The sequence below is a fragment of the Uloborus diversus genome, chromosome 4 (assembly GCF_026930045.1).
Source record: "Uloborus diversus isolate 005 chromosome 4, Udiv.v.3.1, whole genome shotgun sequence".
NCBI lineage: Eukaryota > Metazoa > Arthropoda > Arachnida > Araneae > Uloboridae > Uloborus > Uloborus diversus.
The window spans coordinates 176,682,580-176,706,199 of NC_072734.1; the positions used below are offsets into that span (position 1 = coordinate 176,682,580).

Consider the following 23,620-nt stretch of genomic DNA (forward strand, 5'->3'; position numbering starts at 1 on the left):
AATGGTCTATAATACAGTGCAATCAAATATATTGTTTTGTCTCAATGATAAAGTATATGAAATGCTACCAAATTTTGCAACTTTAGTTAGCCAATGCCTAAGAAGATAAAAGAGTATCGTATAACAGTTTCACAGCACTAGGCAAGCCCGTAGTAGTTCTGTTTCTTATTTTCAACTAACTCCCAGCCGTTTTTAAAATCACCATATTATTTTTATCCTGTTAAAAGGTCTTGAGAATAGTTCTTTCATTGACTGTTAGTTAACTGGATGTACTAAATTTCGCTGGCTATTCAATCCCAATGCGTGCTTTGCGTTTGTCTTTGTGCAAAACTTTCTGTCAACTTCTCTTACTGTGGTAATGTCTCCCTAATTCGAAAACTATACACTTTTTGCTATTTTTTTCTGCAATTTTAAAACGAATATGAGCATTGGCGGCTCTTTCGGTATTTATTTCCTCCACATTATTAAAAGAGAGGTTAAGCCCAAAATTCGAATTTTTACAACATTGAGTTCAGTGTTAAATTTTTCTCACAATTGTTCACTTGAAAAAAAAATCTATGAAATGGTAATGGTGAAAATAATTGTGGATTGGGTTCATGAGTCAATTGCATATATTTCTTTTCTGGATGAGAAAGAAACATTTATCATTGCTGTACTCAAGGTTTTGAGAATTAAAATAGTGAAATCCTTTTTTCCTAGATCTTTAAGATTATACAGTCTAGTAGCTCTCTGAACATATTCCAACAATTTTATCTCCACTTAAAAATCAAGTGACGCACATATTAAACTTTATAATTGCTTACCTGTGCACCAACTCATAGACAGCTCGTACGAGGGAGCGGGGGGGGGGGGGGCAGCTGCCCCCTTACTTCAGGGCCCCCTTACTTACCCCTGAAGTAAGGGGGCAGCTGGGGGGGCAGCGGGTCATAAGTAAAGGTGCTTTGGCCTTCCACTTTTCTGAGTTAAAAATTAACGATGGATCGAAAAATGATAAAATTGATATATTTATGTGTTTTAAGAAAAAGGAATTGACTTAATATTGTGTGTTGTATGCTTTTCTCGTGTGGTATTTTATAAAAAGATGGAGCTTTAATAGGAAGAAAAGAGTGGACCATTTCCATTTGTCCCGATTTTTGAGGTCGTGTCCCAAAATTTTTAGAGGTAATTTATTCAGTTATAACGTTGAACTTTAATCGTCCAAACGAAAATTAAATCCCCGCCCCCCCCCCCCCCACCTTTGATGTCGATTGCAATTTAGTTTTCAAAAACACTCAAAAAATAGTAAGTCATCGATGAAATATGTTACAACTTCAATAAAAGCTAAAAATGAAAAAAAAGCAAGAAAGTACACAACGTTCCATAATTTTAGAAAAAAATAGTACTTTTAAATTTTATGGTATGAATAAAAGGGGTATGAAAGGATTTTTCATATGGGGGAAAATACTTTTCAGCTACAAACGAAGCCCAACATTTTGCGAGACCGTTGCAAATAAATGAGCTTATAATGTTTTGAGTGATACCTTTCAAAAGAATACAATTGTGATGCGGCAATCATGAGAGAGAATTATGAAAGTGCCGAAAGCAACGATTATCTAAATCATACGACTTGACTCCACGATTCTTATATAAACCCATTGTTGAAAGAGTAAATTATACATTTATGAAAATGAAAGGGAAGATTAAAAAAAGAAGAAGAAAAAAAATTACAATCAAAGAGTTTACTTATACAATTTTTTCGAAATGTTGTTGGCAAAAAACTACATTATCGCATTTGTAAGAAGTCTGGAAAAAAAACCCGAACTTCATTATGGTCATTCAGAACAAATGTTTTGCATTCATATGTGGCTATAAATGATAGAGAGGAAAGAAACCAAGTGGCAAAAAACGCCAAAGGATATCACGACCACTATGTTTGGGCATGCAAATTATCTTTCCTTGAAAATTATGCCCAGAATCAACTCCACACCACGAGTATTTGTTCTTCTGATACAGTTCTAGAAACAGGAAGATATAATAAAAAAAAGAGGAGACGCAGAAATTAATTTGTCTTGGAACTTGAAAAGAGTTATGTAGTCAAGGGTTGTAGTCATCACGATCTTGCCACCACCGCACGAATGGTGCTCTAAGTAGAAGCCAAAGGGCTACCGAATTCTCTGTTCTGTTTTCTTTCTTTTTTTTCTGCTGTTGTGAGGTCAAAAGCAGCGAGATTGTGAACTTCGAGCATCTGCGCGATAAGCACAGAAGAGATTTGACCTGCGTGGGCATTACAAAGCAGAGTAGAAATCATCAAGTATTTTAGTGTTTTATAAGCCTCAAGTTTCAAAGACATATTTTTTGGAGTTATTTATGACCCGTTGATAGAAGCCAGTGGCGTGGCGAAAGGAGCCATAGGTGTGGGATAAAAGCCCCTCCCATGAAAAAACAAAGTTTGTAAGGGGCCATTTATTAACTGCTCAAGGGTTCCGAGGGGGAGGGGGTTGAAAAAATCTCTACACACCCTTACTTTGGGGGGGGGGAGCTAACCCATTCTTACGTAATATTTTCCAAGTCGATATTTTATATTAGAAATCGCGCGGTCAAGTGGTTTGGCAGTGATCTTTTTTCTTTTTTTTTTTGCGTTTGGAAAGTAAAAAATATAATTAGGATGAGCTGTTTTTTATTTGTTTTACAAAGAATGAATTAGCGTAAAATATAATAAAAGAATCGCACTATGTATGGCTTGTTTTACTTTTAACTAGTGTTGCATCATCTTTACTAATAATAAAGCTGAAAGTCTCTCTGTCCGGAGGATGTCTGTAGGATGTCTGTGACGCGCATTGCGCCTAGACCGTTCGGCCGATTTTCATGAAATTTGGCACAAAGTTAGTTTGTAGCATGGGGGTGTGCACCTTGAAGCGATTTTTCGAAAATTCGATGTAGTTCTTTTTCTATTCCAATTTTAAGAAAAAAACTATCATTAATTACGAAATTATCATAACGTGGAACCGTAACATGGGCACAAGCCAATTGGCGAGATACGACATTATCATAACGAGGAACTGTAACGTGAGTATAAGCCAATTGGCGAGAAAATTCACCATACATTATTAGTAAAATACAGGCGGAACCAAAAGACCTTTTAATTTTTCCATTACGGGCGAAGCCGTGCGGGTGCCACTAGTGTACAAATAAATGTCGAAAAAACATTTAGTCTAGATTCTAGGAAATATTTCTTTTCACAAAAAGATTTAATTTAATAATAGTGAATTTAACAACGATTCCTGTAATGGGGGTAGGGGTGAAAAATCTTACGTACCCTTACATGGGGGAGGGGGGGGGGGGGGGCAAAAATTGCCAAAATCATCCTTACATAATTAATGAATGGCCTCTAAGAATACAGTGCAAAGCAAAATATTTCTTTAAAAAAAATATGTCTGTACCTGTGGATCTATTTATTTATCAGTTATCAACATATATATTCCTCTGCTTATATGTATCTTCCTTCAATCGATCTATTTATATCCATATATTTATTTTGCTATGTATTTACTTGTCTATCTACTTATATCTATTTAAAACTATCTACTTATGTTATCTACATCTATCTACATACATCTGTCTACTTGTATCTTTCTGTTTATATCTATTATATCTATCGATCTATATCTATCGATCTATATCTATCGGTCTATATCTATCATTCTATATCTATCTACTTCTATCTATCTATTTATGTCCATATCAATCTGCTTATAGCTATCTATTTATATCTGTATCTATCTGCTTATATCTATCTATTTATTTCTCTTTATTTATATCTATCTATCTATAATCTTTCTATCTGCTTAGCTGTAAAAATAAATGAAAATCCCTCCTTGAAAAGTTGCTGATCGAAGCGTAAACATCTTTTGCCTTTCATCCTTTCAACCAGCCATGAATACTGTAAATTTACGTATTTTATGCTCCAACTTTTCGCAAATTGGTATAGAAATTAAATAAAAATAAAAATATACATACGATCAAATGGTATTTGTCTAAAAACATTACAGAGCATGTTTTTGAGGCTTTAATGGCAGGTTGAAGCTTTAATAGCAGTTTTCACGCCAATGAAAATGAATTAATTAAGCCTTAGTTTTAAGAATTTAGAAACTAATTTCTGACTTATAGATCGATCGTGCTTGCTTGTAAGCAAATACTAAAATAATAATAATAATAATAATAATAATAATAATAATAATAAATGTATAATCTTACTCCGTAAATACGGTGGCAGCATTTTGCACTTTGTGTAACTTGATTCCGGCGGCTAGCTTCCTCCATAGCAATGGAGTAACTTAACTGATAAAACTGGTGCAACGTTAGAGCGTTACACCAGTTTTATCAGTTCAGTTTCTCCATTGCTATGGAGGCAGCTAAGCTTTTATGGAGTAAGGTTACACTTTTTTACAGTGAAGATGAAGTTTCCAAATGAGAACTAGTTTACATTTTTTAAAACTAGCTTCTGTCATTCAAGTTTTTTTCAACCGAATAATCCATAAAACAAAATTAGTTACTTGAGTAAACGCAAAAGTGAAATTTTATAAATTAGTAATCGACATTCAAGGTGACGCTTGACATTTTGCATAAGCGTGGGGCAAACCATTTAAATTAAAAAAGTTCAAAAATTTAAGAACTAGTTAAATGTATTTAATTTAGGTTGTGGTGGAAAGGCACACAAGTCGTAAACATTAACGATTGAGATTGAAATCGATTTAGCATTTCAAAATGAGTTTATGCCATTTAGATTTCCGCTTTTTCGGAAATAAATATAACTGTTGGGGAGGGGGGGGAGTTGATAAGCAATATTTTTCTTGTAGAACTTTGAACTTTTACCAGGTGAACCTAAGTAAAATCATACGTTTTTATCTGGGCCGCCGAGAGCCGCACGTCCCTTCCTTGTCAGGTTGCTCGCCGGGCCCCCTTCCTCCAATAAAACTCATAACATTTATACTACTCTGATTCCGCGCGGGCCCCTCCAAGGTCCGGGCCACTAGTTTCCGACTAGGCTGTAATGGCCTCTCGTCGGCCCTAGTTTTAGTGTTGCCTATAAAAAATCAAGCCTGAAAATATTACTCGATACCACAGATTCTCTTTTTCCTCAACAAATAAAGGATGATATTTCTTAAACAAGTAAGTAAATACAAGCAGTAAAAGTATGTTCTAAAACAGAATGCGATATTCTCTGCGGCCAGCAGGTACATTTCACCTGGGATTATCGCTTGTTCGCAACAATCATTGCTTTAAATAAATCTTTAGGTGCTGCAGAAGTTTTGAATCCACTTTACGCGGCCACACTCGCCTCAAAACGTTTCAATTTGAATGCATTCCGCGTCATTAGACCTTCGGAGAATTTAAGGAACTATTTCATCGAAATTAATTTAACGCACGTGAAGCGTCCTAAACGCGTTTTTAATGCTTATTCAAATCGTGCTTACTCGCGCACATAATAGCAGGTTTGAGCTAATGAGTTTCTGCCCCTTTCGGAGCTCCAAACTCAATTTGGCCAAAATAAATAAAAATGAAAATAAAAATCGGTGATAAGAGCTGTTAGATTATGAAAACGCTCGTTGGGAGATGGAAACTTCTGAATGCATAATGCCGGCAAGAACAGAGAAATGGAACGCCGAAAATATTACCTAAAAATTGTAAGTGAGAAAATATTTTGTCTGGATAGTTTTAGAGCATGCAGGCCTGGCTCCTGGGCAGACCCGACGGGAGGTCATGTCAGCCTAGTCGGAAACTAGGGGCCAGGGCCTGGGGGGGGGGGGGGGTGACACTGACGCAAAAAAAAAGGGAAAAAAAGAAGGAAGGAAAAAAGAAGAAAGAACAATGGAATATGGGGGATTTCAAATAAAAGAAAATGTAAAGATTAAATAAAATTTACTTTTTTGATATTTATTCTTATGGCACTTAAAATAGAGTTAATTGTTTTTTAGTAAGCAGTTTTGATTTTTCCTTCTCTCCCCTCCCCCTCCGACCTTTTTTTTCTTCTTTTTTCCCTTTTCTTTTCTCTCCCACAGGAAACCAAATCCTTCTTTTACCCCTTTTTTTCTTCATTTCCCCCTTTTGTTTTCTTTTTCTTCTTTTTTTCTTTTTTTGGGGGCGGGAGGGACCGGTGACATAACTGACAGGGGCCCCGCCGTGACTAGCTGCGGCCCTGCTTCTGGGGTAGGTGACCTGTGCCACCGCCTAGGGCGGCAGATTTTAGGGGCGACAAATTTCATGGTGGCAAAATGTAAGAAGGCAAAAAAAAAAAAAAAAAGTGAAAAACTCACTCAAATTGCAACAATAGGTGAGAGTATGCTCGATGATTTAAGAAAAAAAAAATATTGAGGCCATAGGACGGCCCTTGTCAATATCGTCTGGGGCGGTAAAACTACTAGCGCCGGCCCTGTGTACACGGTGTATGAACTAATTTTAGAAAATAGTGACATTTATTTCCGGAGAAGGCCGCTGAATATCTAAAATTACTTTTGCAGAAGGCGTTTTTTCCAAACAAAACTAATGTCAAATTAAAAATTTAGAAAAAAAAAACAGTTAAAAGCATTATGGCTAAGATTACTCTATCAAGTCATATTTCAGGGGAAAAAAATCAAAATTGATTCATCCGTTGAGGACAGGGTTGGCAAGTTTCTGCCAAGGTGGTTAAAACCACTGGTAGAAACCGGTTAAAACCGGCATGGCAAAAACCACTTTCTGTCATATTTGCGGCAAAAACTGGCAAAAACTCAAAAAATGATACAAAATTAATTATTGACATACAATACAAAATGAATGAAAAAAATAGTTAATTGTTAACCAAAGCACAATTTAATTACAATATCATCACAGTTCAAAATCAAATGCTGCATTGTTTGAACCCTGCAGTTGCCTCTTAGAAAAGGTGGTTTCTAAAATCTAAACAGTTTCTCAATTTATGCACAAATGAGAAACTTTAGAATATTTTTGCAACAGAAGAGCTAGCAAGCTCTGCATCAAGGAACAAGCATTGTTCGTGAAACTTTCATCTATTGTAATTTTTTTAAACTGGTTCGCCATGTAGTAACTGTAGTAGTGGCAAAAATTTGACTGAAAAATTAAGTTTCGAGAAATGTGACCAATTTGTTTTGCAAAGCTGTGACATTAGATATAAAATCTATGTTAATATTGGCAAGTAAAATTCTGGCACTTTCTTCTTGAAGAACGTGATAATTTCAATCACAAGCAATTTAGATGAAGCCTATAAGCGAGCAAATTACAATTAGTAGGTAAATATTACGAACATCTGGAATGGAATTCAAAAGTTGCTTTTCCGAACTAAATCAAGAGATAGGAATCATAGGATCAAATTATAGAATTTTTTTTTAAATGATGAAATGAAGTTTAATTTTTTAGTTTACTTAAACGAGTTTTATTTAGTAATTACTTGAATTATTAAAGACACTTTTAAGTTTTTGCCAGTTTCTGCCGGTTTTTACCGGTTATAAACTATTTTCTGCAAAAACAAGTTTATGCCGGCAGAAAGCCAGCCCTGGTTGAGGAGCTACGATTCCACTGACGGACACACAAATACACACTAACACACATGCACGCGTTAAACTTATTTTCGGAGCAAAAAATGATTGAATCCAGGACAAATAATTACTAAATAACTTTAAAATGATGATAGATTGTGCACTATTGAAGCATTATCATTCGATTTTTTTAATCTACAACGATGCAGCAAAATACTGTAGAATAGTGAATAGGAATAAAAGACTTGTAGAATAATTGTTAGTAGAGCCTTGTTGTACTGTGCTTACGAATGAGAGTTGGGCTGTAGAATCATAATTATTAGATCATTCTACGATAATATTTGATAGAGAATTAGTACTAATTGGTAAAATACCTTAAATAATGTTGGAACTATATTATTTTAATATTCAGTAAAACTGAAGTAAGAAATAATTATTTTTTACTGCACAACATTGTATAACACTTGTATCGGCGTTAGATTAAACGCCTTTTCCAATGCAAAAGCGATGAACTTATGGAGGAAAAGACATCCACCCAAAAGCTTTTGCCGGATGTACTTCATCCATAAGCAAGCTCATTTATTTTGTAATGAAAAAGGCGCTTCTTGTAACACCGGAATACCTGGTGCAATTAAACGTTGTAACTTCTAATTTTATTTTTCAAGCGAAGGTTCCAACTCTTATTCAGTAAAACTGTTCAAATAATGCGAAGAAAAATGCACAAGTGCTCTATTTCGTTGTAGCTGCAGAAATACTAGTATACAGTCACTATGTGTCTTGGAGAAGAATTTATTGCCAAGTATCACAAACAATTTTACTAGTTTTCCCCAAGTTTATTTCAAAACTAGGTGCATTCGCTAATGATAAATAAAGATGTTATAACAGTAGACACTTGTGAAATATCGTACAGGATGAATGATCTTTCTCTTTGGTAGAAAGGATGAAAAATAACTTCGAGATTTGATCTCGTACCTTTCCCCTTAAGAGACAGCAGGCATTAATCTAGTGAAGTTACAAATCTATCTCCCAGTATCTTGGAAAGTTAGAAATTTTCATTTCTCTTGCAGTCAAAATATTAAAAGAGCTTACAGTTTATCAATTTTATCTTTCTTTTTGTTATGTTTAAGTAATACTTATTGCAACACATTTTGCTCGTTTCTTTTTTTTTTTTTTTTTTTTGACAAAAGTCTTTGCTGTGTTTTATTTTCTGTTGCCCATAATAGCCCGGTAAAACACCACTTCAAATACGCAATTTTTCAAGTTTTTACACGTTCTGAAAAATTTACGCTACATAAACCCGTTTCTTATATTCTTTTATTTCTTTACAGAGTTAATTTTTATGACTTCAATAGCAAAATATTGTTTTACTTTTTTTTTTTTTTTTTTGTGAATTTAATAGTAGTTTTTAGCTAACTAAGTTTTTGAATCGAGTTTTGCAGCTACTTGAAATATATTTTAAAATTTGGGTTTTACGATTTATACTTTCTTTGAATTTCACTAAAATAGAAGTATCTCCGAAACACAAGCATGTAATATTTTTTTTCAAATTTGTACTTAAAAGGAATTTGTTAAATTGTACAGTTAGTATGCAAATCTAAACAATTATGAAGTTTAACCAGGGGCGGCTACAGAAAATTTTGGGGCCCGTCAAAAACGACTTCTACGGGCCCCTTCCATATTCTTTACCCCCTACATATATTTCGCGCCTCATTTAAAAAAATCTCGGCTCCCTTCAGGCTCGGACCCAGGCCAACAGGTGTCCTCTTTCCCCCTTCCCCTTGTGCACGTCCCTGAGTTTAACTATATTGTTTCACTTTATTTTTAAGATGGGATTTTGTTGGAATATGTTCAATGGAAACTGGATGGATAGACTGTTAAATCTTAAAGATTGGCGAAAAACGTATCACTATTTTAAGTCTCACAATCTTACAATGGCAAATGTTTTCTTTACTCATCCAAAAAAGAAATATGAAATTGACGTATGAATCCGAATGACTATTATTTTGACCATTTCATAGATTTTTTTTTTCTTTTTCACATGAACATTTGTGAGAAAAAGGTAACGCCGAACGACTGAACTCAAGGTTATGAATATTCAAACTTTTGGCTTGACCTCTTTTACCCTAATGTGGAGGAGATCAGGGGTACCCACGGGGGGGGGGGGATTTTCAAAATTTTTACTTTATTTATTTTATTTTTTTTTAATTTATTTTTAATTTAAGTTATTTATCTTATTTCATTTTTTAAATTCTGTTTATATTTTATTTTATTTATTTATTTAGTTTTTGTGTGTCATTGGCGTAGCACAGAACTTTTCTACAAAAATAACAATAATAATGATAATAATTAAAAATAAATAAACAAATAAATAAAAAATATATTAAAAAAAATAAAAATAATAAACATATTTAAAAAATAAATAAATAAATAATAAAAAAAGGGAAAGTGGGTAGAGAAAAATTGGGTGAGGGGATTTGCGCTATTGAACTGGGGGGGGGGGGGATCATTAGCTTTCTCTTATGTTTTGTTCTTTTTTCCGTATTATCTACTCGTAGTTTGAAAAATATTACGAACTTCTCTAATCGATTCGAATTAATTGATCATTACTCATTTGTAGTTTTGTGAGTTTCTACTTAGGTAAAAAAAAAGTTCTTTCAAAAATATTTTATTTAAATTTGTATTGTTGTTTTATTATGATTAATTACATTTTGACACTGAAAATTTTCATTCGTTCATCAAACAATTATTTTTTTACAAATGCATCGCATAGTTATCATTCAGAAAATGTAATAATATAGTGAAGTACCGTTACAGCGAACTTCGTCATGACGAGAATTTCGTCGTAATGGTCTCCATTAATATAATGGCAATTAAATCGGGACTGAAAATTTATATCGCTTAAACGGATATTTCGTTGTATTGGTTTTCGTTGTAACGAGATCTTGCTGAAAGTCTTCTAAAAAAAAAGGTAACACATTTCCTGAATTTCTATTTCCTAGGTATCAGTTTTTCCTGCAAGTGAAGCAAGACATTTATCAAGGTCGATTGCCCTTGACTTATGACTTGGCCGCGGAACTCTTTGCCTATACCATCCAGTGTAAGTACTTTTTCCGATTGGTTTTTTTGCTAGAATAAATCACTAGTCCATTACTAGAGGTGGGAGAGATAGCAGGGCACTTATCTCCCCGCATTTCAAGTGGCGGTCTTTAATTGTGCGCCAAATTAGGTTTGTTGAAGCATTGTGTTTCTTTTTTTCTCCCTCTCTCTCCCCTCTTCCCTCTTTTTTTTCCGTACCTGTGTTTGTTTTTATTAAAGCATTTCGTTTTCATTTATTTTTAGGCGCGCATTACGCATTTTCTAAATTAAACAACCGGTCTGGGACACAAAAATCGTCAAATTTTGCATTTTATTTATTTATTTATTTTTTTAAATCATGTAAAAACTTTTCCATTTTTTTCTGCTTAAAAGAACGTAGGAGTCCTTGTTTCTATCTCAATTCGAACGAAAGATATAATTATTTTTATTGCATGCATTTAACTAATAGTATTATACTTAACTTTAAAACTTTGAACGAGTTTTTCTCCATGATGCAATTTTTGCCGATTTTTTGCATTCAAACTCTTTCAGACAAGAACTGATCAAGATAAAGTATGAAACTTGGAGCATATTTTTTTCAAACGTTTACTTTAATTTTTATTCGGCAAATTTGAAAGAAAAAAAAAAACGTTTTCTGTAAAAAAAAAAAAATGATTTTTTTAAAAGCATTTTTGAATTTTTCGAAATTTTTATTCAAATATTTTCTATTTTTTATTGAATTAATATTTTTTAAACCGCCTATTAAAAATTAAAGCTTAAATATTTGTGCATAATTTTTTGAAACAAATTTGAAAATTGACCGAGAATGTTTTTATTTTTAGCGATAGAAAGCAAAAAAAAAAAATTTTTTTTTTTTAATATTTATGTTATGATTTTGTTTATTAAAAAGATGGTGAATCAGTGCAAGAAATTTCAAAACTCTTAACTGTTTAATAATTTTGTTTAATGTGTCTCGGACCCCCTTAAAGCTGAATTACTCATTCTAGACTACTTTTTTAATTTTGAATTTCAAAAGTTTATGCTTATATTTTACAAATGAACTTTGTTTGTAAATCAGGGTTGCGGAGTCGGATTGAAAATGACTTTGACTCCAGCTCCAACTGTTGAAATTTTAGAGCCTCTGACTCCGACTCCTTTATCCCCAAAGTCAGTCCGACTGTGACCCCATGACTCTGATTCCGCAGCTTTGTCAGAGTTACGATCTTGGAGGGAAAATGAACAACTCCGACAATTTTGAAGCGTTCGATTCTTGACTATGGCTCCATAGCCCTATTATAAATAAATTTGTAATTATCAAACACGATAAAACATTTATCATTAAAGTAATATTGTCACCTCAACGTTGTAATGTGCTCTGAAATTTTTCAACCATTTTATATTTGTAGGATAAAGTTACATTGAACAAAACTTGAATGTTTCCAAGAAACTATAGGTATGGAAAATGTCGTTCTTTTTAAAGATCCGTTCATTAGAGGATCATTCATTTCGTTTACCCGTTCATTGAACTCGTTCGTGATTTTTTTTGAATGAACGACTTCGTTCATTCAAAAAAATAAATAAACAGTTAATTAAAAATAATCAAATATAAATTATTAAAAATTATGAATTAATTAAACATAAATAGTTTTTTAAAAAACCCGGAAGTAGGCTATTAAAATAATTAAACCTAATTCATTAACTTACTAGCACACACAAGATGGCGACAAAAAGCTGAAGAGCAAATAGTACCGAATGCAAATCAATTTTACTTAGATTGTTTATTCATGAATATATATATATATATATATATATATATATATATATATATATATATATATATATATATATATATATATATAGAGAGAGAGAGAGAGAGAGAGAAATAAAAATATTTACATAAATGTGTCAAGTAAAAATTAGTGAAACAAATGTACTTCCAGTGTTCTCCTAGGCTTGCCAGGTTTCCGAAATGTTCAACCGGAACATCGGAATGCCACCCCCCCCCCCTCGCGAGTATTCAAAACGGTACCCAATCCTGGCTGGTATTTAAAGTGTTTTAAAGGATATTTTATTATCAATGTTATAAATATGGTTACAGGACCTATGGAACCTAAACCAGGGGCAGTAGTAATGACATCCTACATGTTAATATTTATATGTTACTTTAGTAAGAAGAAACACTTTGAATAAAGAATAAAAATTTAAGCAGTATTTATATCAAGTTTTAATAGGTTAGAACTTTTTTTAAGGAATCTTTTTTGGTTTCAATCTTATAAAATCCTCACAAGCTAATCCGATATTCATTTTACAATTCAATGCTACATTTTTAGTATTATTTTTAGATTTTCTTGGTCATCTTTAATCCAAATTTATCTTTTACCAGGACGTGAAGTAAACTGGCAGGGACACCGTGATTTTGTCTGAAAATTGGGACTGTCCCGGTCATAGAGGGACGTCTGGCAACCCTAGTTCTCCCAAGGGATTCAGAACCGTTCGTCGTTCAAAAAACGGTCGTGCGTTATTTAAGAAATCGTTATGTAACATTCATTTTAAAGAATCTTTCATTCATGAACTACACATCCGTACAATTAACAGACTATGAACCAAGTCGATCATGCAGTCAAATTCAGAAATCATTCTTCTGCTTTCCTTTTCGAAATCGACTTTTTAAATTCATGCTTCCTCCTTCATTTTCACGCATCGTTAGCGTTCATCCGAAATACAACCATGAGAGAAGTAACAAAACCATTTATTCAAAAAATTAAATAGTCGTGCACCATGTCTTCAAAGCGAGATATTAACGAACGTTCGATCGAACGTAATAATGGCTTCAATAAAAATAATACCTTCCCCTCCCCTTCCATTGCAATAACGATCGTCGCTCAAGAGCGTCTGTTATTGCCGACGTGGGTATATGTATGACGTCACCTGAATTTAATTTGAACCAGAAAGGGAGCTGAAACAACGATAATCTTTCCTCCCACGTGATTACATAATTGGATCTTAGAAGAGACGCATTATTATTTTTTTTTGATCTTAAATCTATTTTATTTGTTCCTTTTTGCGATTCGTGGGATGTTTTTTTCACCGTGATGCCAACAATGAAAAATTAAATTTTACAAAAAAAAAGAAAGAAAGCAAGAAAGAAAAACTTTTAATTACGGTTTTCTCATGTAAATGTTTGTAGAACGAAGATTAAAAAAAAAAAAAAAAAAAATGCTTGGAAAAAATTGGATTATAGTGTTTCGTAAAATTTAATTTGCTGCTTTTTTTTACTTAATTAAATCTAATTGCCTCAGCGACAAAACATTTATAAGAGCAAAAAAAATGGCTTGTTTGAAGTTTAAAAATATACTGTGTACTTTTCACGTGAAATGCCAGGAAATATTTGATTCTAAGTTAACTACAAATGCATACTTCAGATTGTTCTTTGAGCAATTACATTTTTTGTGCTTATGGTTCTATGATAACCTAAATACGATTAATCGAATTGTGTCTGACTAAAAAAATAATTCGCAAGCACATAGTACTTTTTTTTAAATCAGAATTCCGAATCATAAATGTAACCTTCCCCCTTTTTTTTCTTTCTTTCTTAAGAAGAATTTCAACGAACTGGGTTTTTATTAATTCATAACCTCTGAAAAATATAAAATTTTGCATGCAGATGTTAAAGAAAATACAATAAAACAGAAAATATTAATTTACGGAATTTGTATTTGAGTGAAATGGAGAAAGAGAAGCAACGTTTTCCGGTAAAGATTGTTTATTTGTTCTTACAAACTCCACTTGCGATTTTTTTTTTTTTTTTTTTCAACCTTACCTTAAATTCAATTTTCTTTTCGGGAGTTGAATAAGCCATTTTTCTTTTACTGCATGCATCAAAAATTTACAAAAAAAATATTAAAATAATAACGATAAAATGCACTTCATTACATAAATTTAAGTTCTTTGACTTCCAAGTTCAATTTCTCAGATTCTATTTCACGCGAAAGAAAAACTTTTCCGCCAAGAATAATGCTGGAAAAGGCTTTAAATTAAACATTCAAGGTTTAAAATGTTAACGTATCAAAACTTAACAAAGGATCTTAACGTTAGGAAGTCTTTTTATTTTTATGCCAAGAAAACGGCAAGAAATCACATATCATAGATAATATCATAAAGAAAGGGAGAAAATTATACCTCTTCATTGAGGAAATCAGTCCGTCATAGAGAAAATTATACCACTTTATAGCTTTCCAAAAAAAAAAAAAAAGCAGAAATGTTACCCGGTTTCATACAGTTAAAAGCCATTATTTTTTTTTATTTTACTTGTTTGCTGGAAGAAAATAAATTCAGCGAAAGTGTGTTTAGGAGACTATTTAAAATTTACTTGTGATTACCAGTAATATTTCTCTACTTCTTTTCAAAATATCTTAATACTTATTTACTTCATTAAAAAACTAAATAAATAGCACGTTAAGAATGAAATTATGCTCCTTGAAACATTTTTGCGATTTTGTGCTATTCTAGTGGTTGGAATGCAATCTCATTACTTACTTCGACTAATTTAAACATGGTGAGTTTATGTTGCAGAACTATCAAGCTTGTGTTAGTGCAGCAGAATCTCGTTTGTCCAGATCTCCGGTTTTTCCAGATAAAATTTGAAGAATAAAAAAAAAGATGTAATTACTTGAATAATAATTTAAATTATGATGCCAAGAACGGAACTTTCTTGGCATCTAATTGCACTAAGTATTTGCTTTTTATTTTGATTAAATATAGAGCTCGTGCATAGGTAGTGCAATAAATTATACTTATGTAACAAGAAGTGGTACCCGCACGGCTTTGCCCGTAATAGAAAAATTAAAAGGTCTTTTGGTTCGCCTGTATAATGTATGGTGAATTTTCTCGCCAATTGGCTTGTACTCATGTTAAGCTTCCACATTATGATAATTTCGTATCTCGCCAATTGGCTTGTGCCTATGTTACGGTTCTACGTTATGATAATTTCGTAATTTACTCGTCCATCTTATTATAGTTTTGTTCTTAAAATTGAAATAGAAAAAGAACCACATCGAATTTTCGAAAAATCGCTTCGAGGTGCACACCCCCATATTACAAACTAACTTTGTGCCAAATTTCATGAAAATCGGCCGAACGGCCTAGGCGCTATGCGCGTCACAGAGATCCAGACATCCTACAGACATCCAGACATCCTCCGGACAGAGACTTTCAGCTTTATTATTAGTAATAGTAATAAACACATGGTCTCGTTTGAAGGAGAAGAAAGTGTTGGATTTATTAATGAGTTCAGACGGCGGGCGCAAAGATATTTTTTAACAATACAGTGAAACTTCAATAGGTCAAAGTTGCAGAAAAAGCAAAAAAAAATAAAAAAAATTGAGTTATCGAAAATTCGGTTTATTGAAAACAAAAACAAAACTGTAGAATAAAATAAAACACTACACTAAAACTCATTAAATTTATAATATTTATTAGCAAAAATGATGGAATAATTAGTCAAGGATATTTATATATATATATATATATATATATATATATATATATATATATATATATATATATATATATATATATATATATATATATACTCTTGACATTCTTAATGTGTAATATAATATTTAAAAAAAAAGAAATGTTTGTAGCAAGGAAAATTTGACGTTGGGCATGAAATAAATTTCTTCCGATTGAATATTTCGACTCAAATAAATTCGTCTTAATGAAAATAAATAACATTAATTCTCCATTCAGTTAGACTAATAAAGATTCACTCCGGCTTATCGAAGTCTTCGGCTCATATAAGTTTGACTTATCGCAGTTTCACTGTATTTTAGTGTTTAATGTGAATACAGTGATGTTGTATTATTCAACTTAAGTGATTTAACATGTAATTCCAGCGGAACTCGGAGATTATGATCCTAAACGACATGTGCCCGGTTATTCAGCAGAATTCAACTTTGCCCCGAACCAAACAGCGGATCTTGAATCCAAAGCAGCTGAAATCCACAAAGGACTATGGTAAATCTATAATGTTTATGATTTTTATGAAATTGCTCAAAAATCTTACATATAATTTCTCTAGTCCGTTTTTCTGTCCGTTCGCGAGATCTTTCTTATTCATTTATCGAATTCCATGATTTGCCCCTCATTTTAAAGCTTATCGTGCCGACTAATGACGAAAATTAGACCCATGGTCTAATTATTTTTAAACTTAAAAACAAAAAACACTTTCAAAAAATACATAGGAACTAAAAAAGAAAAAAAATTACTGACTACTCTTTCATACTATTTCCTACCGAAACCTGGAAATGAAATTTATTTTACGATTCCAGCACAAAAATCAACTAAACTAAGCAACCAATTGTAAAATAAAAACTGTTTTTAATTACTGTGCGGTTAACGATTGTAATACCTAGCTAATTATATATGGTTTCTTAATTTTTAATTTTTATTCACCTTTTGAAGTCGGTGCCTTCTATAAATTACCTAACCCAATTGGCTACCCGTCGAATCCTAAGATAAGCACTAATTTAACTAAGCACAAAATTGGTTTTTAAAACCAAACTTAAGCAGTAGTTTATAGGAGGCACCGACTTCAAAAGGTGAATAAAAATTAAGAAATCTTTTGTAATTTGTTAGGTATTTCAATAGTTTATCGTAAAGTAATTAAAAATCAGTGTTTTTTTTATAATTGGGTGCTTAGTTTAATTGGTTTTTGTATTTAAATTGTAAAATAAATTTCATTTCTAGGTTTGAGTAGGAAATAGCATGTAAGTGTAATCAGTTATTTTCCGCTTTTTAGTTCTTAAGTGTTTTTTGGATGGCGTTTTTTTTTTTTTAATTAAAAAAAATAATATTTTTTTTTGCTTTTTAGTAGTGTAAATATAAAATAAGTACGTAGGATAGAGTATATGGTACATGACGTTGAAGCCTTTCTTACGTGCATCTCGAGTGAGAAAGCGTCGAGCACAAGAGTCTGAAAACAGCTAAGATGAGCACGATAGAGAAAGAAATGGACCACAGCGTATCGGAGACTTCCGACGACTGTTCAGAAAGGCTTTCTTAAATGCGCAATTATGTACAAAGAAAATTATCTTCATCATCAGTTCGACTTTGTCAAAATTTGCTCCCCGAAAGCAAATGCACGAGTTACTACAAATCCAACAGAAATCGCTTTGAATTAACCCATAAAATTTGAAGAGTTTCCTCGATTTCTCCAGAATCCCATCTTCAGATCCTGACCACTTGGAAAGTTTTTCCCTTTCAAACAAAACAAAAAAAAAAAAAAAAAAAAAAAAAAAATGAAATTGGTTCATGTGTGTTCGAGTTATCGGGGGACATACATAAAAAGATTCCGACGAATTGAAAACCTCCTCCTTTTTTGAAGTCTAGAAAAAAATTATTAACCTGCATAATTTTTTTTGCGATGAGGACTAAAAAATAATCGTCGTTCTTCTCTAAGATTTATTTTTGTGCTAATTTAATTGGAACCACTTAAATGTCAATGTATGTATAATTTTTTTTTTCCAGTGGAACTGTTCCTGCTGTGGCAGAACTTAATTTTTTAGATCGAGTCAAATGGCTTGATATGTATGGTCTTGATCTCCATCCAGTTTTGGTGAGTTAAGAGTTGATTTCTTACAAATCAGGGGTGTATGAAATTTAAATCAGATGAACAATATCAACAGAGATTTAAATAATGCTTTAATCAAATCATAAAAACAACAACTTAGATCAATATTTGTTCAATAAAAAAGAAATTCGATAAAGAAATATTGAAATTGACGTTTGTAAAGCCATTGAAATATAGCATTGTGCTATTCGCAACTTCAGAGCTCGAATACGCTAACTTGCGGTGATGAACACTACTGCCGAAAATGGTAAAACATTTCATTCCATGTGTTTTCTTTGGGGTAAATTACAGGCTTCAGACAAATTGTGGTGCAATGTAATTTCAGAAGAATAAAAAAAGAAAACTTCCCACAAACACGATGAAAAATTAAATGTTATTCAGTAAGCGACAAGGCAAGTTGTAAGTTACGGCATTTGTTTATTTTACCTTTCATCCGCCATTAGACAGAGGCTGCAGCGCCCCCTATAGTTTATTGGAGCAGCGAATATTTCAATCACGTATTTTTCGGAAAACGGTAAAGTTACGAAATATCAGCATAAGACAGGTAAACACCAAGTAGAAGACACTCTATAACAAATAAATACCTTTGTGCTGAAAGTTAAAATAATCAGTTATCCAACGTTTTGAAGCACAAAAAATGCCAATTACAGCAGACACGTGTTTCGGTGTTACAAGGAAAACCTTTTTCAATGCAAAAAAGTATGAGCTTCTGGATGAAATGCATTGAAAAAGGTGTTCCTTGTAAAACCGAAACACGTGTCTGCTGTAATTGGCATTTTTTGTGCTTCAAAACGCTAGATAAAAAAACGCTGGAAACATCAAGATCGCAAGCACCCAAAATGGTGCGCATCAATTTGAAGCGTGATTTGATATTTGAGCAGTTGAGTCTGAAACTGGGTATTCAACATCAAGATCGCAAGCACCCAAAATGGTGCGCATCAATTTGAAACGTGATTTGATATTTGAGCAGTTGGGTCTGAAACAACCCGGTTTGAGTAGACCTAATATGCAAATCAAGCAGATGTTCTTGATTGCTCTGTAATTGTTGGCTGATGACAGCATCATTTTTACAATTAACTGAAGATGCTTCCCTGCAGACATACAATACCCGTCCGACATAGATGCAATTAACGAGAAAAGAAGTGAAAAATTCCTCAAGAAAATGTGCTTTGAAATAAAACTGACGAGGATCTAAAATGCGCTGTCAAACTCTTAGTGATAAAACGTTCTTCATACAGTTGCATCAGAATGGCCTTTGCTGGCACAAGGAGAGGAAACGGGTGAAAAATGACTTATGAAATATTCATTTTTGACATCACGAGGAAAAAACATTTCTTTTTGCGAAAATTTTGTTTTGAACTATTATCTCCGGAAAACTTTTTCATAAATAAATAAATATTCAAAGCGTCTCTTATCCCAATGTTAACCTGCATTGCCTATGTTGTGTGTTACTTGTGCTTTGAATATTTTCTCAAAATCAAAAAGAAGTGCATGTGTACACTGAAGAAACGAACATGGTATCTTTCAGCAATACATTCATCTCATTAATTTCAAACAATTATCAAAAAATATTGCGTAGTATACAAGGACGGATCCAGGAAATATTCAAACAGAGGGCAATTGATTTATATTTTTATAAATTCCCGCTCCTCAACCCCCCCCCCCCCCCCCCCTTTTTTTTTTAATTCTATTTTTTAGAAAATTCCGGAGGAGCGCACTGAAATCCATCCATTAAACTTATTGTCATCAAAGGTGCTGTACAATTTACTTTTTTCGGACTTCAATTTAAAAACTTTCCAGGGGAAAACCCCCGAACCTCACCTAATATAATCTACAATTGTCTAAAATTGAGTTTGTGAAACTTCAGACAATTTCTTAAACAAAGTTTCAATCCCTATCACCAAAATGCTTAGAGATGTGCTACAGTAGCGATTTCAAGTCAATTCTGAAAATTTTCCGAGGGAGAGCCCTCACTTTCGTAAGAATATTAAAGGTCGTATAAAATTCCGTTTTTGGAACTTCAATATCGAAAATATGCCGAGGGTGAGTTTCTGCAGCTTGGCTCAAGGAGGGGGCGATCGTCCCTCCCTTGTATCCGTCCTTGATAGTACATTAAATAGTTTCTTGTACATAACACAGCACTAAGATGTATAGGGTGTTTATTAAGCCACTGAATAAAGAAATTGTAAAGAAAAAAAATAAAAAAAGCTTTCAGATTCATACATATTTTGTTTTTATTTTAATACTTATCGCAAAAAGCTTTCCCCCACAAGTAAAAGTTGAGCGCTGTTGTTGGCACTGAGTTGTTTTTTTTTTTTTTTCATAGACGCCATTTTTAGTTTTTGATGTTAACCATTGAGAATGAATAAAAGGTGGAGAGCGTGAAACATTCAAAGTTTGAAGCAAGTCATGTGAAAAAACTTTAAAGTAAAAAAAATTGGAAGAAATCTTTCACTCAATTCACGTAAAGCGTGTCTCCTATTCGTCGTAGTTGAAACGTGTGACTTAGGATCTGTGCCTCAGCGTTCCTAAGCCGTTGATTGGACTTGCTCTCTTCAGTTACTAGTTCTTGCTCTGAGATGTTAACGCCACATACATCACTATGGTTACTAATGTACTGAAAAGGAAACGAAGCTGTAAAAGATATGAGCTATGTATGAATCTGAAATAGTTTTTTTTTTTTTTTTAATAAATTTTATTCATGAATTCAAGATTTTATAAACACCCTGCTGCATTCAATACAAGCCAAATCTTCCAAGCAAACGCTGTTACTTTATTACGGAGAAAACATAATTTGTTCCAAATAAAAGAAACATAAGAAATATTGCTGCATTATTAAATGAATTAATTTTAGTGCAAAAAAATTGCAAATGACTGCAGACTCGTGTTTTGGTATTACATGGAACCCCTTTTTCAACGCAAAGAAGTGTGAGCTTTTGGATGAAAAAGTCATCTGAGGAAACAAAAGACAGTATAAATGGCAAAAAATGTAAATTAATAAAATAAACAAGACGACACCTAGAGCCGAATCCAAGAACTCACCTTTCTTTGCATTGAAAAAGGGGCTCCTTGCAACCCCGAAACACGTGTCCGCAGTAATTTGCATTTTTCGTGCATTAAAACGTTGGTAATTCATTCATTTGATTTTCAAGAACAAAGGTTCATTATTCGTTATTGCTGCAATGATATATCAGTGACTGACACTCTGCAAATATATTGCATACATCCCGTTTTTATTAACTGAATGACTCTCGTAGTAACTTCTTTTCAAATATTTTTCTCGTGATTTCTATTTTTTAATCATTTTTTTTTAGTAAACCTAGTGTAACACATTACTGTTTGACCGCGGATTGTATGTAATTTGGCAATCTGCCAAGTAAAGACGATTCCATGTGAATGAATCTAGCAGGGGAGAAGGGAAAATAACGATGAGATTTTTATGCACGCGTTTCATAATGTCACTAGAGCCTTATTCATTTATTGCATTCTCAAAAATAAAATAAGGGGAAACAAAAATAGTTACCATGGAAACAACAAAAAGAAAAGAAATTATTTTCATTTCGTTCAAGAAACTAAAAGCAAAATGGTAAGCTAAAAACTTCGTTGTGAATAAATAAATCAATTAATTTTTGCCGTGAGAATATAGATCGAATATACTTTAGATATAAATTTTGCTGAGAGTAAATTTTCATTTTTACAAAACTAATGCTAAATAATAGAGAGGCAAAAGTGCACATCTGTAATAAACCAACTAACATCCCTATAAACTAATAGATACGTCCATTTCCGCCTATAAACCGGATATTAGCCTTTCCATGTAATCAATGGTTAGACAGTAACTTGTTTATTCGAAACCAATTCGTTTTTCGAATATCTTCCGGCGATAATTAGTAGTCTGTTATCTTAAACCGATCGAAACTGTTCAATGAAGTTCTTTCATCATAACTAATGCAGATTTTAAATCAACTTTGTTGCGCGTAAAGCAAAAAATATTTTTGATTCAGTGCTCGCGAGTTACCTTTTTCGCTTCTAATTAATTAACAGAATTTATAAACAAGATTTTTTAAAAATGTTTTATCATCTTTTTTGTGCCTTTGATTTATGCCCAAGAAAAAAAAATCTTTTGAATAGTTTTAAAGTCACAAAAGCAGTTCGAAAATAAAATATTAACAGCATTAGATAGAAATAATGTTAACATGGCTTTAAGCATAAGATGTGCAAAAAGCCAGAAACATTCAATTGCCATAAAAAAGTGCTTTTTTTTTTCTTTTTCTTTTCTTTTCTTTTCTTTTTTTTTTTTTTTAACTGTTAGATCTTAAAATGAGATATTTATTTTGAGACTTTTGTTTAGATTTTTATATATTTTTAAATCACTGAAAATTTGTTTACGCACACAGAATATTCAGTTCTTTCATCTTGTCACTGATATATTTTTTGATGAATTTTCTATTCGGTACTGAAAATATTTGCAAGTTCATTTTTGAACGAAGCTCGAAAGATGAAATAAATATTGCTGAAAGGATATTACTGATAAGGTAGCAAAGGGATGAAAAGAACACGTTATCAACTTATCATTTTAAAATAGTCAAAAGAAAACACGATAAACTTTTGATATGTATTTTTGCAAGGATTGTGTAAACAATAACAGACTGAGAAAAGAATTCCCCCGGGTAGTATCGGTATTTTTGCTTTTCCATCTTCGGAGTCCCAAAATTATTTTATTTTCTGAAACGGGTTGTTTTTACATTATGATATGTTTAAGTAAAATTCTGAGAAGTATTTCATAAAGTAAAGGCCAAAAAGCACAAGTTGCAGATCATTGCCAGCACGTGTTTCGGTGTTACAAGAAACGCCTTTTTCAATGCAAAAGAATAAGCTGATGGATGAAGAGACATCCGACAAAAGCGTTCCTTGGAACGCCGAAACACGTGTCTGCAGTAATCTGCAATTTGTGCTTTGTGACGTTGTTACTTTTTATTTTACTTTTCAGCACAAAGGTATTTATTTAACTTATTTCAGCAAGGATTATCAACTTTGGATTAGTTTCCCATTAATTTGTAATAATCGAATATTGAACCACTGAAGAATTATTTAAACAAATTTTAATTTTAATATTTGACATCCAAAAAAAGTATCAGAAAAGAAATTTTTAAATGCTTGAACAAATATAACCAGATTAACAATGCCCAGAAAAGAAATTGATAAAACAGCAAAAATATTACTCTTTTAATCTGAACATCTAATGTTGAAATGTAATAAGAAATTGAAAGAGAAAAAAAAAAAAAAAGAGAGAAGATAAACCACATCTTTTCAATATTTTCCTAAAAAATGTACTTATCTTAGTCGGTTGTAACTTATAAAAGGAGAAATTCTTCATCGGATTCATAAAAAAAGGGATTAC

At 32.5% G+C, this 23,620-nt stretch overlaps 1 protein-coding gene across 1 annotated transcript in view; it reads left to right on the forward strand.

Annotated features, from left to right (window-relative positions):
* LOC129221011 (band 4.1-like protein 4) overlaps positions 1-23,620 on the forward strand; it is a 129,764-nt gene that overhangs the window by 67,649 nt on the left and 38,495 nt on the right. The window contains exons 5-7 of the mRNA XM_054855447.1: positions 10,511-10,608; positions 16,484-16,604; positions 18,117-18,204. Of these exons, the coding sequence (XP_054711422.1) occupies positions 10,511-10,608; positions 16,484-16,604; positions 18,117-18,204 (307 nt within the window). The remainder of the gene's footprint in view (positions 1-10,510; positions 10,609-16,483; positions 16,605-18,116; positions 18,205-23,620) is intronic.